We start from the raw sequence: 19,773 nt of genomic DNA, 5'->3' as shown, positions 1-19,773 counted from the left end.
AGTTCAATCTGCGACTGACACGTCTCTTCAGATCTACAAAAGCAGATTCTACTTGCACTCACTCTATTCTGAGTAAAATATGCAAAACACACGCTGAACAAGTTCATATTATTGCTAATCAAATGATTATTGTTTTATACAGGTTTCTACCACTTTTGTTTCTAGGGCTGTCAACGTTTTAAGTAAATGGACTTTAACATACCTCACATATTTTTTCTAAAGCAGGAACAAAGAAATCGTCACAAACTATAGCCAGTGCGTAAAACATATACACAGCCTGTGAAAAGAAAAGAACACGTGTCACTCATTTTTCCCCAAATGTTTGTTTTCTCTCTAAGATTCACTTATTTATCTTCCCCCTACACCGCCCCACCCCACCCCCACCAACCCTCCCAACATTTATTTTGCCATGATTTCTGTCTGAATCCTGTGTAAAATGTTACTTTTATAAATGGACAACAGGGGTGGGCTTCTATTGGGGTGTACTGAACTGATAACTTCCCCCCCCTTAAGATGGGGAACTAGGTCACTGAGAAGCATTCGACTGTTTTAAGAGTCACCATAGCCATGTCAGTTATAAACCAACACAACCAAACGGATTAATGGGCCAATATACCATAGCATACTATGTGTTAGATGGTGAAAGACCAACGCCACTCTTCTTCAGTTGGTGTGTCACTGATATGATTTAGCGACTGGTGCAATTCAGAGAAGGCCCTGTGAACGGTCCTGCCAGTGGACAGCACATTCTGTGCAATGAACCCCTAGAATCCATTCTCTTTGTGAGATTGGGTGTGCTCGCCAGTGCCACATATCTCATCATTGCGATCATCTCCCTCACTATGGACTGTCATTGAACTGAAGGGCCCTAAAATTCTGCAAGTGTTCTCCATTTTCCAACTGTAACTTCAGCGGGAGACTGGCAAAACCTGAGAGAAATGGCCCAAGTGACTGAAAGCTGCGGGAGACTGAAAGAATCCACAAGGAATTTGATGACCCAGATGTCTTTACACAAATACTCTTCAGTAAACAGTGAAGAAATAAATATTTATTCCAAATAATTATAGCCAAGGAACATTATCCATCTTTACATGACATTGCCAAATAACATTGCATGCATATTATGGGAGAGGTTATGAACATTTTTACGATTATCTTTTAGAGCATTTTCAAAAACAAGATACATCACCCACCAACTTTGGAAGTCTCAAAGGAGTTGGTAGGTTGGTAGTCTCAGCTAGATGTTCATAAGAGCAGACAGATTCTTTTAGCACCTGTCAGCATTTTACTTTTGATTGGCGAGGGAAATGATGCTTGCTGCTGTCTTTGAGAATTGACGACCTTCCCTTATTGTGTACTATTTTCATTCGGGTAAGATAGTATCGAGGTCCTCCACATCATGAATTACTTTGGAACTTAGTTTATTTTATAGCTTGTGATAGTCCAGGCATTTTGACAGGACTGCTTTGCGGGGATTTGTGCTGTTCAGTTAAAAAGATGCATGTTTTCATTTAATACATATCTTGACTCGAATACCGAGTCACTGAAACATGGAGTGCATTGTAATCTGCTGTTGGCTGTTTTCTCTGTGTCACAGCAAGAGCAATGTGTGTTACGTTTATTTGCATAGGCCAAGCGATGTGATCGAAATTTGAATAATCTGAACTAAACTCATTTTTAATGACTTCATTTATCACTGCTTCTAAAATTAAGATGCAGTGAACTGGAAAATAGCAACTTTTCAGCTCAGTGGTATCTAAGCAGGGTTATTACCCGGTTATCATTTGAAGTGCCTTTATGTCTCCAGGTCTGAAAATAAGGCCCTGTATATCTGGTTAGCAGTGTTTAACTGCATTTCCCTTATGACTAGATGCCACTTATTGGGGGGGGGGCAATTTTCACAGCCTCTCACCAGGCAGGAAATGGATGGTAGGGGGCTGAAAATGGCAGTGCACCACTTAATGCTCTTTTCCCACTGCTGGTATCATTTTTGTTGGAACCAGAAGATAATACTGTGATTTATACTCTTGGGGGGTGGTGGGGGCGGTGATGGTGGGGGGCGGGGGGGGCAGGGATAATTACTGAAACCGACCTCAGGCCTCCAGTCAGCAGGCGTTTTGGGCCAGGCCCATCAGCTTCCTTTTACTGGGTACCACTACTCATGGGCACTCAGCAGGTATTGCCATTGGGGAATGGGCCGGGAGGCTGGGAACACTCTCTTCCACCTGGTACCATCTGATCTGTGCTTTCTGCAGGACCAGACTCAGGCCTGGTGAGGAAAGCTCTGGGAAACCTAAAGGGCTGAAGATCTTCCGATTCCTGGTCTCCGCTCCTTTATCCTGACCCTTGCAACTCAAGAATACTCAGTTCCCAGGTACAAGGGAGTGTGGGATTTTAGTGCTGGAAAAGTGAACAATTGCCCCATTGCAGGTACTCAGTGTTGGCATCAAGCATCCCTAGGTCAGGTGCAGCACAGCCAGCAGCAGATTAAAACTCTCTCTACTCAGGACAGACACTATCGCTTAGTCCAAACCTCTGAAAATAACCTACAATACACCAATGTGTTATTTTCTGGATCCTGTGCTAGCCATTTTTGAAATCTGTCAGAGTAAAATTGTTATTTTATTACCAGCCATGAGGTAGTTCTCAGCTCTGTGTTCATGCCTACTATTGGGTTAATATTGTGAGACTCTGTTCCTGACATGGAGCCTCTCTCACTATGAATGCATCAGGGCTACAAATGTTATAACCCTACCTCTGCTGCTGTGCTTGCTGCCAATGGGGCTTTATGAGTTATGTTCAAACCACCCAAGATCATTTCAAGTAGGGTAATAAAGAAAAAATGACATGCATTTCTATAGCGCCTTTCATGACTTCAAGACATCCCAAAACGATTTCCAAAAAGCGTTCGATAAGGTGCCACATAAAAGATTATTACATAAGATAAGGGTTCATGGGATTGGAGGTAATGTATTAGCATGGATAGAGGATTGGTTAACGGATAGAAAACAGAGACTAGGGATAAATAGATCTTTTTCAGATTGGCAGGCTGTAACTAGTGGGGTATCGCAAGGATCAGTGCTGGGGCCTCAGCTATTTACAATCTATATTAAAGACCTAGATGACGGGACCGAATGTAACGTATCCACGTTTACTGATGATACAAAGCTAGGTGGGACAGTAAGCTGTGAGGAGAACACAATCGTCTGCAAAGGGATATAGATAGACTAAGTAGGGTAGTAAAGAAAAAAAAGACATGCATTTCTATAGCGCCTTTCATGATTTCAAGACATCTCAAAACGATTTCCAAAAAGCAGTAAGGTGGCAGATGGAGTATAATGTGGGAAAATATGAGGTTGTTCACTTTGGTAGGAAGAATAGAAAAAATGAATATTTTTTAAATGGTGAGAAATTTTTAAATGTTGGTGTTCAGAGAGATTTGGGTGTCCTTGTGCAAGAAACACAGAAAGCTAGCATGCAGGTACAGCAAGCAATAAGGAAGGCAAATGGCATGTTGTCTTTTATTGCAAGGGGGTTGGAGTATAGGAGTAAGAAAGCGTTGCTACAATTGTATTGGGCCTTGGTGAGACCTGGAGTACTGTGCAGAGTTTTGGTCTCCTTATCTAAGGAAGGTTATACTTGCCTTGGAGATTGATTTCTGGGATGAGAGGGCTGTCTTATGATGAGAGATTGTGTAGAATGGGCCTATACTCTCTGGAGTTTTGAAGAATGGGAGATGATCTCATTGAATCATAAAATATTCTGAAGGAGATTGACAGGATAGATGCTGAGAGGTTGTTTCCCCCGGCTGGGGCACAATCTCAAGAAAAGGGATAGTCCATTTAAGACAGAAATGAGGAAGAATTTCTTCACTCTTTGGAATTCTCTGCCCCAGAGGGCTGTGGATGCTGAGTCTCTGAATATATTCAAGGCTAAGATAGATAGATTTTTGGAGTCTAGGGGAATCAAGGGATATGGAGATCGGGCGAGAAAGTGGAGTTGAGATCGATGATCAGCCATGATTTTATTGACTGGCGGAGCAGGCCTACTCCTGTTCCTTTTTCTTATGTTCTTATGCTCTAAAGCACTTTTTGATGTGTAGTCACTGTAGTAATGTAGGAAAGCAGCAGCCAATTTGCGCACAAACTCCCACATACAGCCATGAGTTAATAACCAGATAATTTGTTTTAGTGATTTTATTTGAGGGATAAATATTAGCCAGGACACCGGGGGAACTCTCCTGCTCTTCTTCCAAACAGTGCCGTGGTTTAACATCTCATATGAAAGATGGCACTTCTGACAGTGCAGCACTCCCTCAATACTGCACTAGAATATCAACCTTGATTTTGTGCTCAAGTCTCTGGATTGGGGCTTGAACCCACAACCTTCTGGCTCAGAGATGAGAATGCTATTCACTGAGCCACGGCTGACAAAGAAGAATTTCACCCCATCAGTGTATGCTAGAAACATATCTCATCCCAGAGATAAAAGATAGCATCCATTATCCAGTCCCTCAGAAAGACAATTTATATTTTGTTCAGAAAAAAATAGCTGGTGATAGATAATTCTAAATTACACCACTTTGTTGGCTGACTGATCTGGAAACAGCTAATGGATCATTTACATCAGTAGGCTTATTACAGCTTTTTTGACAAACCCCATCAAGTCACTCTTATGCTATAGTATTTCATACTCATATGCAATGGAAACTGCAGCTTTTGCCCTGTGTTTTGACCACATGGAATATGTTAATTGAAACCAAAATAAAAAGGACACAGCTCTCCAAAAGCAGCATGAAACCGAAGTCTTGTGGAACTGTATAAATTACCTTTACTGGTTCCAGTGGGAATCAAAATAAGGTGACTGAAGTAAGATTTGCAGCCAGGAAAGTAAGATGACATCTAAGAAACAGAAAATCAAGGTCTTGGGAGGGCAGCATCAAAGCTGAGTTTTAGCTTTGAGTCTTAACGTCAAAGGCTTCAAGGCATTGTCATATCTTAAATAGATATCTTCGAAAATATGTCTGGAGGGCACTGTAAGGAAACCAGGAATATATCCTATACTGAGCAGCAGCTTCAGAAGAACCTGATCCCATTAAAGTTCTGCACAGTGGATTTTCCTATTCTCTGGGATTTTCAGGCATTGTTCCAGTGGGCAAAGCAGGGGAATAGGGAATTGAAATGGCATCGATTGCACCAGATCTACTCAATTTTCTGCCCATCCTATTTGTTTAGTGATTACATTACTGGATCAGTAATCTAGCAGGCCTGGACGAATAATCCAGAGACTATGAGTTCAAATCCCATTAAGGCAATTTAATAATTTGAATTTTGTTTAAAAATAAATCTAGAGATATTTTAAAAAACTGTAATCAGTAAATGTGACCATGAAGCTGTTGTATTGCAGCAACCTGAAGAGAATTTGTTGGTGGATCCAAGAGACATTCATGCCAATCGGATGCAGGAGACCATGGGGGGAAAATTCGGTACCTTAGCGCCTCCCGTTAGCACCAGCAGATGGTGCTAATAGGGTGCAAGAGCATTAACACCAGGGCAAGGCAAATCCAACACTGTATGCTAAATGCCCCCCGCCCCCTATCCCACTGCCCACCCCCCCACCCCCCCACCCCGCCGCCTGCAGCAACTTCGCTAACAGTTATCGGTAGGAGCCTTAACGCCAGGTGGATCGCGACGTCAGTGAGTGCAACACTCACTGAGTGCCTGATCTGCAAAATTGATTGTCACCACCATCCTTAGCACCTGGAGGAAACAGCGATAGGGAGAGCTGACATGATGCAACAGGAAGCCGGCGCAAGGGACATTATTTAAAGGAATCATGAATAATAAATCGCAGCTGTCAGGTTAGTGGACTTTCAGTGCTTTCTTGTCAGCTTCACATTGCGCAACAGTTTCATTCAGTAATTTTAAGGTTATTTTGTATCAGAAGTGTTGTGGCAACTAAAAAGTAGCTACATTTATTCTTTAAAAAAATCAAACCGCTACACTTGGTTACATTAATGGGGGCTGTATTGGCATTCAACCTCACACTCCAGGATCTACAGCAGAGGGAGCATAGGCAGCGACAAAGACTGGAACATGTGGCCAGAGGGGGGAGGAAGGGTTCTCAACAGGAAGCCCTACCCTCTGAGGGTATTCCGAGATCACTTCTCCTACCTCCAATTAAGCGAGGAGCAGTGTATTAGAAGGCTCCACTTCACCAAGGAGGTGGTCGCAGAACTCAGCCATCTCCTGCAACCAGACCTCTAGCCTCAGATCAGGGTGACCACGGCTCTCTCAGAGGCAGTAAAGGTCACTGTCACCCTCAATTTCTTCGCCAGCAGATCCTTCCAGTCTGCAACAGGAGACATAGCTAACATCTCACGGTTCGCCATCCATCACTGCATCTGGGAGGTCACAGAGGCTCTCTATAGTAGGAGAAGGGACTACATTTCCTTCCCCACCGCCAGAGAGAACCAGGACAAGCTTGCATGTGGCTTTTCCAGGATAGGGGGATTCTCCATGGTGCAGGGCGCCACTGTCTGCACCCACATGGCTTTGTGGGCACCACATAACAATCCTGTGATCTTCTGTAACCGCAAAGACTACCACTCATTTAATGTGCAGACAGTGAATCCTCAATGTCAATGCCCGCTATCCTGGCAGCAGCCACGATGCCTTCATCCTGCACCACACCAGTGTGCCAGCTCTGTTCCAGCCACCACATCAAGCTCGTGGCTGGCTGGTCAGAGACAAGGGCTATCCGCTCTCCACCTGGCTCATGACTCCCTTCCGTAACCCCAACACTCCTGCCCAGCTCTCATATAAGATCCATGCCGCCACCAGAAACATCATCGAGCAGACCATCGGCCTGCTGAAGCAATGGTTCTGCTGTCTTGACCACTCGGGAGGAGTCCTCCAGTGCTTGGCTGAGCAGGTGTCCCTTTTTGTGGTCGTCTGCTACATGCTCCACAACTTGGCCATCATGAGGGCTGAGCACTTGCCACCAGGGATTACAGGACCACCTCAGGAGGAGGTAGAGGGAGAGGAGGAGGAGGATGAGGGAGAGGAGGAGGAGGATGAGGAAGAGGAAGACAAGGAGGACAAAGAGGAGGAGGAGGAGGAGAAGGAACAGGAGCGAAGGAGGAGGCAGCCAGTCAATCAACCTTCTGGAAGGGCTGTTTGTAACCGCCTCATCAGATTGCGGTTTGAATGAATTAAATCCCAGATCCCCATTGCTCACCACATCCCCATCATTCCATCCCTGTTGCAGGCCATAAAGCAAAGCTGAAATGAGACAGAGCACAAAAGAATCTAAACTGAATTAATAAATGTATCAATAATCAGTGAACACATATTTAAACCTAAAATATTAACTATTCACCCTTGTGCAATCCATTAGTGCATGTCATTACTGTGCCTTTGCCTACTCTAGTGCTCCTATGACGTGTTGGCCCAGCGGCTGCAGCAGGACTGTTGAAGGCTGCTCGGTGTCTGTATGGGAGACTTCAGATGGCCTTGCTGGATGCCCTCGACCAGCTCTGGGCCTGGAAGGACCGGCTGTAGACTGCACCACCTTAGCATACGAGGCAACTGTCTGGGGTGGATGGATGACAGGCAGCAACAAGGACAATGGCGGAGTGTCAGTGGTGGGAGCAGGAATGCTGTCATCCTGAGAGAGGACAGCAGGTTCGTGCTCCACTGACACACTGCCACTTAGCCGGGGCAGCACCTCAGCATCCCTAGCACTCTGTTATGCACAGATTGCTGGCTTGCTGCGACACCGGGAAAGCCCTGCTCAACTGTGGTCGACCCAGCCATGATGGCAGCAGTCAGAGCTTGCGTGGCATGAAGCTGAGACTGCATGAGAGCAATCTGAGATTAGATGCCACCAAGCATAGATGGCATTACAGCACTAAAGCATTGCGTCACTTCTGCCTGGGTTGCAATGGAAGCTGCCAGATCACCCATCACACACAGCATCAGGTCTGGGTCTGCCCTGTCTCTCTGGGAGTCCACCATCTTTTGCAGACTGGAAATGATGAGCTCCATGGTGTGTGCAGAACCTTGTGCAATGTTGGAGGCAGACTCCTCCATGCTTCTTACCATTGCCGAGAGGCTCTCGCACCTAGCTATTGCACCTATTATCTCCAAATCTCTGAGTGAGTTTGGAACAATGTGTTTGGATGATGTTCCTGCCATAGTTGAATAGCTGTCATTGTATGAAAGGTGTGAGATGTGGGTGTGAGTGGTGGTAGGTAGGGATTGCTGGTGCGTGTATGTTGTGGATGTGATGCGGGTGTGATGCTTTGGGCAGTGTGAAGATTGTGGTACAAAGCATTTGTTGAAGCATTCACTCACCCTTACCACCCAAGTGAGGTTGTTAAATTTCTTCCTGCACTGTGTGTGGGTCCGAGGACCACAGTGCTGCTCGAGACTTGCTGCGCTACCTCTCTCCACATGGTGCGGAAGGCCTGTGGCAAGGGCCTCGTGCCACTTGCCGGGTAGAGCACTGTCCTCTGTCTCTCTACAGCGAACACCAATGCCTATAATGCTTCATCGGAGAATGTGTGGGCTCTCTCCCTGGGGCGTGGATCTGTTATGGGCACACCTGGTTCAGTCCTCCGGCTCCTTCTCCTTGTTCTGCTTCTGCTTGCTGATGCTGCCGCACAGCCAGCAGTACTGAGAATGAGCTGCTACAACATTAACGAACCTCCCTTTTAAGAAGTGAAAAAGCCTGTGGCAATGATGAATTGCGATTAGACTGCACGCAATATTAGTCCACCCTTTGAGTGTAACGCCAATGAGCTTGGGCTTTAACACTTGAATTAGCACTCCAATCATTTCTGAGCAGAGATGAATTTTGCATACAGTCTAAAGCATTAATACCTGCCGCTAATTCTCCAACGTTTCTAATTATAACGCCCATTCCTGGGCTTCAATGAATTTCTAGCCCATTTAATATCTTGACTATCACACCTGCCCATTGTATAAACAGTCCTACCTACATCTTCCCCCTTCCCAATACAAAGATGCCATCATCTGCAGATACTTCTTTTTGCACATCAACTCATCCAGCTCCCATTTAAGCTATCTCATCAAGGCCACTTCTACATAATGCCTGTACGCATAACCACTTTAGTTCAGCAATATTCTTAATGAAAACTCATGCTCTGTGTGTGTGTGTGTTTGTGTGTGTGTGTTTGTCTGTGTGTTTGGTATCACCTTCCAACAAGTTTCCCTTTGTTGCAAGTGATATATGGCCTCTTTAATTTAGTGCTCCTCCAACATGTTACTTGAGTAGTTGAAGTGCATGAGGTAACTGCCTGCTGTGTTCAAAGGGGATCGTGGGATTTTGGATGGCTCGCATCTCGCATTAGCAACACCTGAGATGGACCTGCTCCGGGCTGCATAACGTGCTTCTGAGTGAGCAACCTATTCCTGTCTCCTTGCTGCCACATGCACAGCCTCCTGAAGGGAGTGCTGGTGTCCTGACAGACAGCACCACCTTGCCATGCCATTTGTACTTGGCACTGACTCAGCATGCCCAGTAATCTGTGGAAAAGCTGACCGGATGATACCAATCAAATCAGCGAATCCCTGAGAAATACTTGTACGTATTCCAGTCCCAATTACTCGGAGGCCAAAAGAGGCAGCCCTGTCCATTCTGGTGCTCAAGGCTCATACGGTGTCAACCTGAGGATCCATGGCCAAAGGAAAGACGTCCTTCGGGACTCTTCTGCAAATTGGCTTGGAGCTGTCACCATGATGGATACCTATGAAGTTATCCATCATGGTGCCACAGATGCAGGTAATGGACTCCTCCAAATAACTTACCATCTGCCCTACATTCTTGGAGGCTGTACCCAACGCATGGACATATTTGCGGTGTTTTCCGAGCATCCTTCTTTTAAAAGCATGACCTGTGAGATCTGGCTCCCCAAGGAGCAACATTTCCTGACCCTCTGGCCAAGAACAGCTACCTCCTCATCTTTGACCCACAGCTCCTCCTGCCCATGCATTTTCTGTGCAATCTCCACTGACTCCCTCTCGAATGCCCTTCGGGTGGATATTTCTTGGCTAATAGGGAGGGCGAGTGTCACCATGTGCAATTAGGTGATGCCAGGGCAGGAAGCAGAGGGGATTGGTATATCTTCTTCCTCCTCTGGTTCTTGTTGTTGTGTCACATCTAGAGAAGGAGAAGAAGAGGGATTGCTGAAGTGAAAAGTTCACATGTGACCTTCAGTAGAAAGAATGAACATGGTTGTATCATGATCAAGATTTCTGACATGCAGGGGTGGATTTCAATTCCTGGGCAGGAAGTCGGGATGAGCCGATGGCCTTCCCACCTGGGAGTCTCCATTGGAGGCCTCAGCTGACTTTGACTTTTACATCCAGCCAACCAGCTACCTGCACGAAACAGGTGGAAAGAGGCAGCTTTGGGCAGGTCAAAATTGCTAGGCCTGGTTGCTGCCCGTAGATGCTGAGGTAAGTCGTGGGGGGAGGGAAGAATTGGGGCCATTTCAAGGACCAAACTTTCCTTGTGGAGTCCAGTGCCTCACTCAGAAGGTCATTAGAATACCATTTGAGTCCTATGAACCTAACAGGCCCTCAATTAGCATATATTATCGAGGTTATCACCTGAGTCAGGCCGACACCTCGACCGCCCAATAAAAGGGTCCAGTTAAGGTGACGGCGGCCAGGAATCAAGCGGTAAATTGAGTGGCACAATTTTTGCAGTTATTTTAACTGCCCACTCGCCCCATTCCTGCTGGGTGGGGTGGGTTAAAGTTGCCTCCATAATGTGGAGTACAATAAGGTGATAAGAAGGAATGTCATGACAAACCTGCAGCTGGCACCTGTCATTCAGCTTCCCTGTCTCCAATCACCTTTGCTGGCCGTCTCCCCAGGAGTTCCAAAGTTACCTCCCTGTAAAGTGTGAGAGGGCAGAGGATGGGGCCACCATCTGTGGCCAATCTCTCTCTTGTATTGTGGGCGATCTTATCCTTGAAGAAAAATATAAAAAGTAAGAATGCCCTCTGGTTGCCAAGAGGTGCAGTCATGTGAGTAGACAGAACATAATGGGTATGATAATAGGTGCATGATACAGTTATGTATCACGTGAGGCTTTCAGTAGCCTGCATGTATATGCTATGAGTGAAGGAACAATTCCAGCTAAAGGCTGGAGGCATAAAAGGGTCATTAATAAGAACATCAATGGTAAACCCTAGAAACATTTCAACACTGAGAGGTTGGTGACTGTACGCGGCAGAGTGCAGTGCATTCTTGAAAGGTGTGTCTGGCTCCTCTCACCTTGCTTGACCTGGTAATGTCATTAAACTTTTTGCAGCCTTGTGTTTTCATCCGTGGGAGTTGTGAAGTTGATAGTGACTGCATTGGCCATCTCCTACCGTTAGGCCTGAACACTTCCATTTGAGGGCCTTCTTCATGGGTTCCAGCAGGATCACCTTCCCATGCTGTACTTGGCTTAGCAGCAACTTCACTATTGCCTCTGAAAACCAGTTGCAGTAATGCCTGATTGGGGAGAAAGTGTTGCATAGAACCTATAAAGATCAGGACTGTGATCCTTATAGTTTTTAATTGGCCTAAATGGACTGGATACTGAAAGGAACTGAATACTGGTCATATTTGCTGATGACACAAGGATTGGGAGAACAATAGTGACAGAAGATGCAGCAAAATATTTGCACAATGATTGAGATCAGTTATGTAATTCAGGGAGCAGCACGAGCTGCGACAGCAACGAAGAGTGACGTCATCAAGGTCCAGGTCGGTGATTGGAGCGTGTGCAGATACAGCAGGAGTGGCGAGTCGGGGCGAAGGAGCAGTGAGAGACTGGAGGGACATGATCGGGACCCAGGAGAGGCATGAGTTTGGGGCCAGGGGCAGCACGGGCCAGCCCACACTGCGATATGTGTGCGTACTAGATCCGTGCAGCAAAGCAGGTCTCCAGTCGTCTTGGATAACCCTTGCCACTGGACCAAGACCTAGCTCTGTCAAGCCCGCGTGGTGGCTGGTGTGCAACGGTCACAACACGTTAAAAAATCCACACACAGGCATCTTCCACCCTTCAGGATGTAGTTCAGGATCTGGAATGTTAGGTCCTTCATTGAAACACCTGTGAACTCATCCTTTTTTGGTGTGGAAACAAGTCATCCTCATTTCAAGGGACTGCCTATGATGATGATGATGAAACAAGCACACATTCCACATTGAAAGTTAATGCTGATAAATATAAAGTATTCCACATAACTCAAAAATTGTGGCGTACAATGAATAGATTTAACACAGGAAGATCCAGAAAGGAGCCAGACATTGTGGGAAAGTAATTTAAAAATCTAATAGAATCATAGGATATATAATAAGAAAAGATAGAATGTCTACAGAAATTATGCTAAAGCTTTATAATATACTGATGAGGCCATATTTAGAATAGTGTTAGACTTTGCTCACCACACCAGAGAAGAGTTATGCTTGCATTTGAAAGGTCAATAAGACTGATCTTAAATATAAAGAGGATGAGTAGTGAGAAAAGATGAGAGGAACTTAGAATTTACAGTCTAGAAAGAAATCTAAGATGGTTCTCATTGACGTATAGAATATATAAAATGGTATAACTTCGATGAGACTTCAAAACATGCCAAGGGATGGAGCTTGGTAAGCCAGATGACCTTTCTTGATTCCTGAATTTTGTTATGTTGTTATACCATCTGACACAACATGGAACTACTTCCTCATTACTTGCCCATTCCTTGGTTGATGGAGATAATGTTCAGCTAGTTATTATTTAATTCAAAGCATGCTTTTTGGCATATGGATTCAGCTCGTATGCTGAAGACCATTACCCGCTCCTGTACAATATCTCCTGCATGATGCAGAATCTGTCTGTGACTAAAATGCAGCTGTCAGTTGTTGTGTGTGTGTGTGTGTGCATGTAGGTAGATCGCTACTTAGCGTCAATGGGGCTAAAATTCCAGTCGGAGGCTTCCTTCGGACGAATGCCTCCGACCTCAAATTTTTTTGTGAAAGTACCTGGTGGTCCCGGAGGTGCTTTCGATTCCGGTTGGAGGCCTTCACTTCCCACGCTTTGCAGAACATCCACGTCTTGGAGGTACGCACGGAGAAGCTGGAGTCACATGGGACTGGACAACCACTCACGTTACAGAATTCTCAATGATAGTAATGGGAACTCCTGAGGCGTATGAGAGCATGGGACTTATACTAAACATCCGTAAGACAAAGGTCCTGTACCAACCTGCCCTCGCTACACAGCACTGCCCCTTGGTTATCAAAATCCATGACGAGGCCATCGACAACGTGAACCATTTTCAATACCTCGGAAGCCTGCTGCAAACAAGGGCAGACATCGACGACATGGTCCAACACAGCTTTTGGTCGCCTGAGGAAGAGAGTGTTTGAAGACCAGGATCTCAAACCCGGCACCAAGCTCATGGTCTACAGAGCAGTGGTGATACCCACCCCCTTTTATGGCTCAGAGACATGGACTATGTACAGCAGACACTTCAAAACACTGGAGAAGTACCACCAATGCTGCCTCCGCAAGATCCTGCAAATCCATTGGCAGGTTAGGTGTACCAACATCAGTATTCTCGCTCAGGCCAACATCCCCAGCATCGATCTGCTCCGCTGGACGGGCCACATTGTCCGCATGCCTGACACGAGACTCCCAAAACAAGCGCTCTACTCGGAGATGCGACACGTCAAGCGAGCTAGATGGTGGGCAGAGGAAACGCTTCAAGGACACCCTCAAAGCCTCCTTGACAAAATGTAACATCCCCACCGGCACCCTGGCCCAAGACCGCCCAAAGTGGAGGAAAAGCGTCCGGGAAGGCGCTGAACACATCGAGTTTTTTCGCCGAGAGCAAGCTGAAGCCAAGCGTCGAGAGCGGAAGGAGCACGCGGCAACCCAAGTACCCCACCCACCTGTTCCTTCAACCACCGTTTGCCCCACCTGTGACAGAGACTGTAAGTCTGGAATTGGATGCTTCAGTCACCTGAGAACTCATTTCTAGTGTGGAAGCAACGCATCCTTGTGTATCTGTAAAGCATGCACTCCCATGTTCTGCCACCAGGGAGTGCATCCCCTGAAGTCCCAAGGGATCCCAGCATCCCTTGGGAGCACTGTATCTAAGCCGGCCCCTAAAGCCTGTTTCTCACTCTGGAGTGTCTTAATAAAGACTGAGGTCACTGTTACTTTAATCTCCCTGTGTGCAGTCTCATCTGTGTAAGGAACACAATAACTGCCGACGAGTATACGCATCCAACGCAAAGATGCAGCAAACTGTGGGCATACTGGAGAAGTTCTCGGAGGGTGAGGACTGGGAAGCCTATGTCGAACGGCTAGACCAGTATTTTGTAGCCAACAAGCTGGACGGAGAAGGAAGCGCTGCAAAAAGGAGAGCGGTCCTCCTCACGGTCTGCGGGGCACCGACCTACAGCCTCATGAAAAAGCTTCTGGCTCCAATGAAACCCACAGATAAGTTGTATGAGGAGCTGTGTACACTGGTTCGGGAGCATCTTAACCCAAGGGAGAACGTGCTGATGGTGAGGTATCGGTTCGACATGTGCCAGCGATCTGAAGGTCAGGAAGTGGCGAGCTACGTTGCCAAGCTAAGGTGACTTGCAGGACAATGTGAGTTTGATGGCTACCTGGAGCAGATGCTCAGAGACTTTTTTGTACTGGACGTTGGCCACGAGACCATCCTACGAAAACTATTGACTGTAGATATACCAACCCTCAGTAAGGCCATTGCGATAGCACAGGCGTTTATATCCACCAGTGATAACACCAAACAAATCTCTCAGCACACAAGTGCTCGCAAAGTTCATAAATTAACTGGAACTGTGTTTGCGAGCAGAAATGTACAGGGCATAAACCATGAGTCTGCAACTGCCAGCAGGCCTCAGCTGACACAGATGACTCAGAGTCCGCAACAAAGGATGAATGCAAGGCAATTCACACCTTGTTGGCGTTGTGGAGACTTCCATTCAGCCTATTCATGCCGTTTAAAGGATATGTTTGCAAGAGCTGTGGAACAATGGGGCACCTCCAACGAGCTTGCAGACGAGCTGCAAGCTCTGCAAAACCTGCGAACCACCACGTGGCAGAGGAAGATCGGTCCAGGGTGGATCAAAGCAATTTTGTGCCTTAGAGAGAGGAGGCAGATGCTGAAGTACACCGGGTGCACATATTTTCGACGAAATGTCCACCGATAATGCTAAATGTAAAATTGAATTGTTTATCCGTAGCCATGGAACTGGACACTGGCGCTAGCCAATCCATCATGAGTAAAAAGATGTTTGAGAGACTGTGGTGCAACAAGGCACTCAGACCAGCCCTGAGCCCCATCCACACGAAACTGAGAACGTATACCAAAGAGCTCATCACTGTCCTGGGCAGCACCATGATCAAGGTCACCTATGAGGGCACGGTGCATGAACTGCCACTCTGGATTGTCCCGAGCGATGGTCCCACACTGCTTGGAAGGAGCTGGCTGGGCAAAATCTGCTGGAACTGGGATGACATCCGAGCGCTATCACATGCCGATGCTGCCTCATGTACCCAGGTTCTTAACAAATTTCCTTCCCTTTTTGCGCCAGGCATTGGAAACATTTCTGGGGCGAAGGTGCAGATCCACTTGGTCCCAGAGGCATGACCCATTCACCACAAGGTGCGAGTGGTACCTCACATGATGAGGGAGAGAGTGGAAATCGAGCTGGACAGGCTGCAACGTGAGGGCATCATCTCGCCAGTGGAATTCATCGAGTGGGCCAGCCCAATTGTTCCAGTACTCAAAAGTGATGGCACGGTCAGGATTTGCGGCGATTATAAAGTAACTATTAATCGTTTCTCGCTACAGGACAAATACCCGCTACCTAAGGCAGACGACCTATTTGCGATGATGGCAGGAGGCAATACGTTCACCAAGCTTGATCTGACTTTGGCCAACATGACGCAGGAGCTGGAGGAGTCTTCGAAAGGCCTCACCTGCATCAACATGCACAAGGGGATAAATACGAATGCTTCAGCCCGTATACAAAGGTGGGCACTCACGCTTTCAGCGTATAACTATACCATCAGCCACAGGCACCGAGAACTGTGCAGATGCTCTCAGTCGGCTACCATTGCCCACTACGGGGGTGGAAATGGCGCAGCCTGCAAATTTGTTGATGGTGGCGCAGCCCGCAGACTTGTTGATGGTCATGGAAGCATTTGAAAATGATAAATCACCTGTCACGGCCCGCCAGATTAGGACTTGGACCAGCCAAGATCCTCTGCTGTCCCTAGTAAAAAACTGTGTACTGCATGGGAGCTGGGCCAGCATCCCCGTTGAAATGCAAGAGCTAATCAAACTGTTCCAGCGACAAAAGTACGAGCTGTCCATTCAGGCAGACTGCCTGTTGTGGCGTAACTGTGTAGTGCTTCCCAAAAAGGGCAGGGAGACATTCATCTCGGATATCCACAGCACACACCCGGGTATAGTAATGATGAAAGCGATAGCCAGATCCCACGTGTGGTGGCCCGGTATCGACTCTGACTTAGAGTCCTGTGTACGGCAATGCAGCATGTGTGCTCAGTCGAGGCACCACTAAGTTTGTGGTCCTGGTCCTCCAGACCATGGTCGAGGATCCATGTCGACTATGCGGGCCCGTTTCTCGGTAAAATGTTCCTGATGGTGGTGGATGCTTTTTCAAAATGGATTGAATGTGAAATAATGTCGGGAAGCACTGCCACCGCCACCATTGAAAGCCTGAGGGCCATGTTTGCCACCCACGGCCTGCCTGACATACTGGTCAGTGACAACGGGCCATGTTTCACCAGTGCCGAATTTAAAGAATTCATGACCTGCAATGGGATCAAACATGTCACCTCAGTCCCGTTTAAACCAGCCTCCAATGGGCAGGCAGAGCGGGCAGTACAAACAATCAAACAGGCTTAAATGAGTCACAGAAGGCTCACTCCAAACCCGCCTGCCCCGAGTACTGCTCAGCTACCGCACGAGACCCCACTCGCTCACAGGGGTGCCCCCGGCTGAGCTACTCATGAAAAAGACACTGAAAATCAGACTCTCGCTGGTTCACCCCAACCTGCATGATCAGGTAGAGAGCAGGCGGCAGCAACAAAATGTAAATGATGGTCGTGCCACTGTGTCACGGGAAATTGATCTGAATGACCCTGTGTATGTGCTAAACTATGGACATGGTCCCAAGTGGATCGCGGGCACGGTGATAGCTAAAGAAGGGAGTAGGGTGTTTGTAGTCAAATTAGACAATGGACAAATTTGCAGAAAGTACCTGGACCAAATGAGGCTGCGGTTCACAGACTGCCCTGAACAACCCACAGCAGACACCACCTTTTTCAAGCCCACAACACACACCCAAAGGATCAACAACAACACCACAGACCAGGAAATCAAACCCATCACATTCAACAGCCCAGCAAGGCCAGGCTCACCCAGCAGCCCTGCAGGGCCAACAATACATGCCAGCCCAGCGAGGGCACAGCCAACACACCAGAACAGATTGCACCGAGGCGGTCCACCAGGGAAAGAAAGGCTCCCGACCGCCTCACCTTGTAAATAGTTTTCACTTTGACTTTGGCGGGGGGAGTGATGTTGTGTATCTGTATACCAGGGAGTGCATACCCTGAAGTCCCAAGGGATCCCAGCATCCCTTGGGAGCACTGTATATAAGCCGGCCCCTAAGGCCTGTTCCTCACTCTGGAGTGTCTTAATAAAGACTGAGGTCACTGTTACTTTAACCTCTCTGTGTGCAGTCTCATCTGTGTTAGGAACACAATAATCCTCGACTCCGATGAACTGCCTATGATGGATGAATGGGAACTCTGTATCTCCGAATTCCTATTACTATCAATGAGAATACCACCTAAAACACCCAACACAACATAAAAAAATGAAAAAAAAACACCTCACATATTTAAAATTAATTGAAATTAAAGTTAATTAAATGTTTTAGAAAAAAAATCTATTTTTTAGATTTTTTTTTTAGGTGTTTTAATAGGGTTTAATATAAACTTACGCTAGTGGACAGGGTTTTTAACATAAAAATGTGTGTTTAAATTTTATTTTTATATGTTTTAAAACCCTTACGCTGGAAAAGTAGTCTATGCGCCTGCTTTTACCAGGCGCAAGAGTTTGAAGGAGATTCGCTAGGCAAGAGTTGGGCAAATAGCTCAATCTCGCCCGCCCGAATATCCTTCCTATGGGGATGCAGAAGATCTGTCAAGAGATATCATTGCACGCCGAAAACCAGCTTTTGTGAGGCCTCGCTGGGTCTGTATGTATTCCATACGGACACAGCAAGGCCGGAATCTCAGGGCCAATATCTAAGCTAGTTTCTTCAGCTTAGAAATTCATCTTGCTTCAATTATTTCAAACAAATAACATGGCTAACTTTTTAATGAGTACATGTGAACTGTAAAAATGTAAGAATGAAAGAGGTAAATTAGTTTGAGAAAGTAAGATAGATTTTCTGAGTTGCCTGTGGTGAGGTATCTCCCTTAAGCCAGCGTGAGTCTGAAAATCAATGGATGGGAAATCATGGGCAAGTTAGCTACAATTTTCTAACGTGAGCTGGTGACAGGTAAGAACTTGAAGTATTTAGTCCTACTTAGATATCTTTATAAACTAAAAAGAGGATAGGAAATCCTGTTTCCTCTTCGCTATAATGTTCATTTTCTTTATTTGTGTCTATTTTACCTAGAATGGATATTGCTGGTTGGAAGACAGTATACAATTAATATGCAAAAGCAAAATACTGCAGATGGTGAAATCTGAAATAAAAGCAGAAAATCTCAGCAGGTCAGGCAGCATCTATGGAGAGAAACAGAGTTAACGTTTCAGGTCTGCGACCCTTCATTAGAACCGTTCTGATGAAGGGTCACAGCTCTGAATCTTTAACTCTGTTTCTCTCCATAGATGCTGCTTGACCTGCTGAGATTTTCAGCATTTTCTGTTTTTTAATTAATATGCTATGGGCATAGTCCCAAGTGAAAATCTTTGTAAGTGTAAGTATACTTACTCCTGTTATATGAAGTAATACTCCTCCTTGTTGCCTCTCCTTATTGGTAAAAAGATCACTTGGAAATTCGTGGATAGCTGTAATGGAACAACATGCATCAGAGGCTGTAAAGGATTCTCAGAAATGCTCTTCAGGATAATGGACAACTGCAGGAGATTGTGCATACTACAGTGCATTACAAAAAACAGGACTACAATATCAGATAATCTATTTGTTCAATAAACAACAGCAGAAGATCAAACATGTCAATAAGGAGACATCTGTTTAGAACAAGCTTCAGTAAATTAGAGCAAATGACCTTTATTGAGAACATGATGGGTTTATGTTGTGCAGCTTATGTTTTCATTAACTTAACTGTTCGTAATGACTGTCCTCTTGTGTATAATCGAGGCCACAACTGAAATCATTAAACGTTCATAGAAACTAAACAACATTTTTCCATTTAGAATTTTAAAACTGAGAGAAGATCTAGTTTTTCCAATCCATCTTTTGTTCAGATCCACCTGGCACTGATTCAGAATATTCTAATTGTTGTCAGGAATTTCCTGATTTCAAAAATGCTATTCTAGTTACGTGTTGATAAGCATGTCATCCTTTGTGCTTTTAATTTTTTAAATTATTATTTCACAAAGAATATGGAACTCCCTCCTCTTGCGTGCACAGAATGTATGTGGGAAGTTGGGCTGAAAAGCCA

At 45.9% G+C, this 19,773-nt stretch overlaps 1 protein-coding gene across 1 annotated transcript in view; it reads right to left on the bottom strand.

Moving 5' to 3' along the window:
• slc24a4b (solute carrier family 24 member 4b) overlaps window positions 1–19,773 on the bottom strand; it is a 372,991-nt gene that overhangs the window by 107,484 nt on the left and 245,734 nt on the right. Inside the window, exons 3-4 of the mRNA XM_070877549.1 lie at window positions 19,080–19,156; window positions 203–277 (exon numbers count right to left, since the gene is read on the bottom strand). Of these exons, the coding sequence (XP_070733650.1) occupies window positions 203–277; window positions 19,080–19,156 (152 nt within the window). The remainder of the gene's footprint in view (window positions 1–202; window positions 278–19,079; window positions 19,157–19,773) is intronic.

The sequence above is a fragment of the Pristiophorus japonicus genome, chromosome 4 (assembly GCF_044704955.1).
Source record: "Pristiophorus japonicus isolate sPriJap1 chromosome 4, sPriJap1.hap1, whole genome shotgun sequence".
NCBI classification, from domain to species: Eukaryota; Metazoa; Chordata; class Chondrichthyes; family Pristiophoridae; genus Pristiophorus; species Pristiophorus japonicus.
Note: the sequence above shows the minus strand (reverse complement) of the source record. Positions and strands in the feature narration are given on the sequence as shown.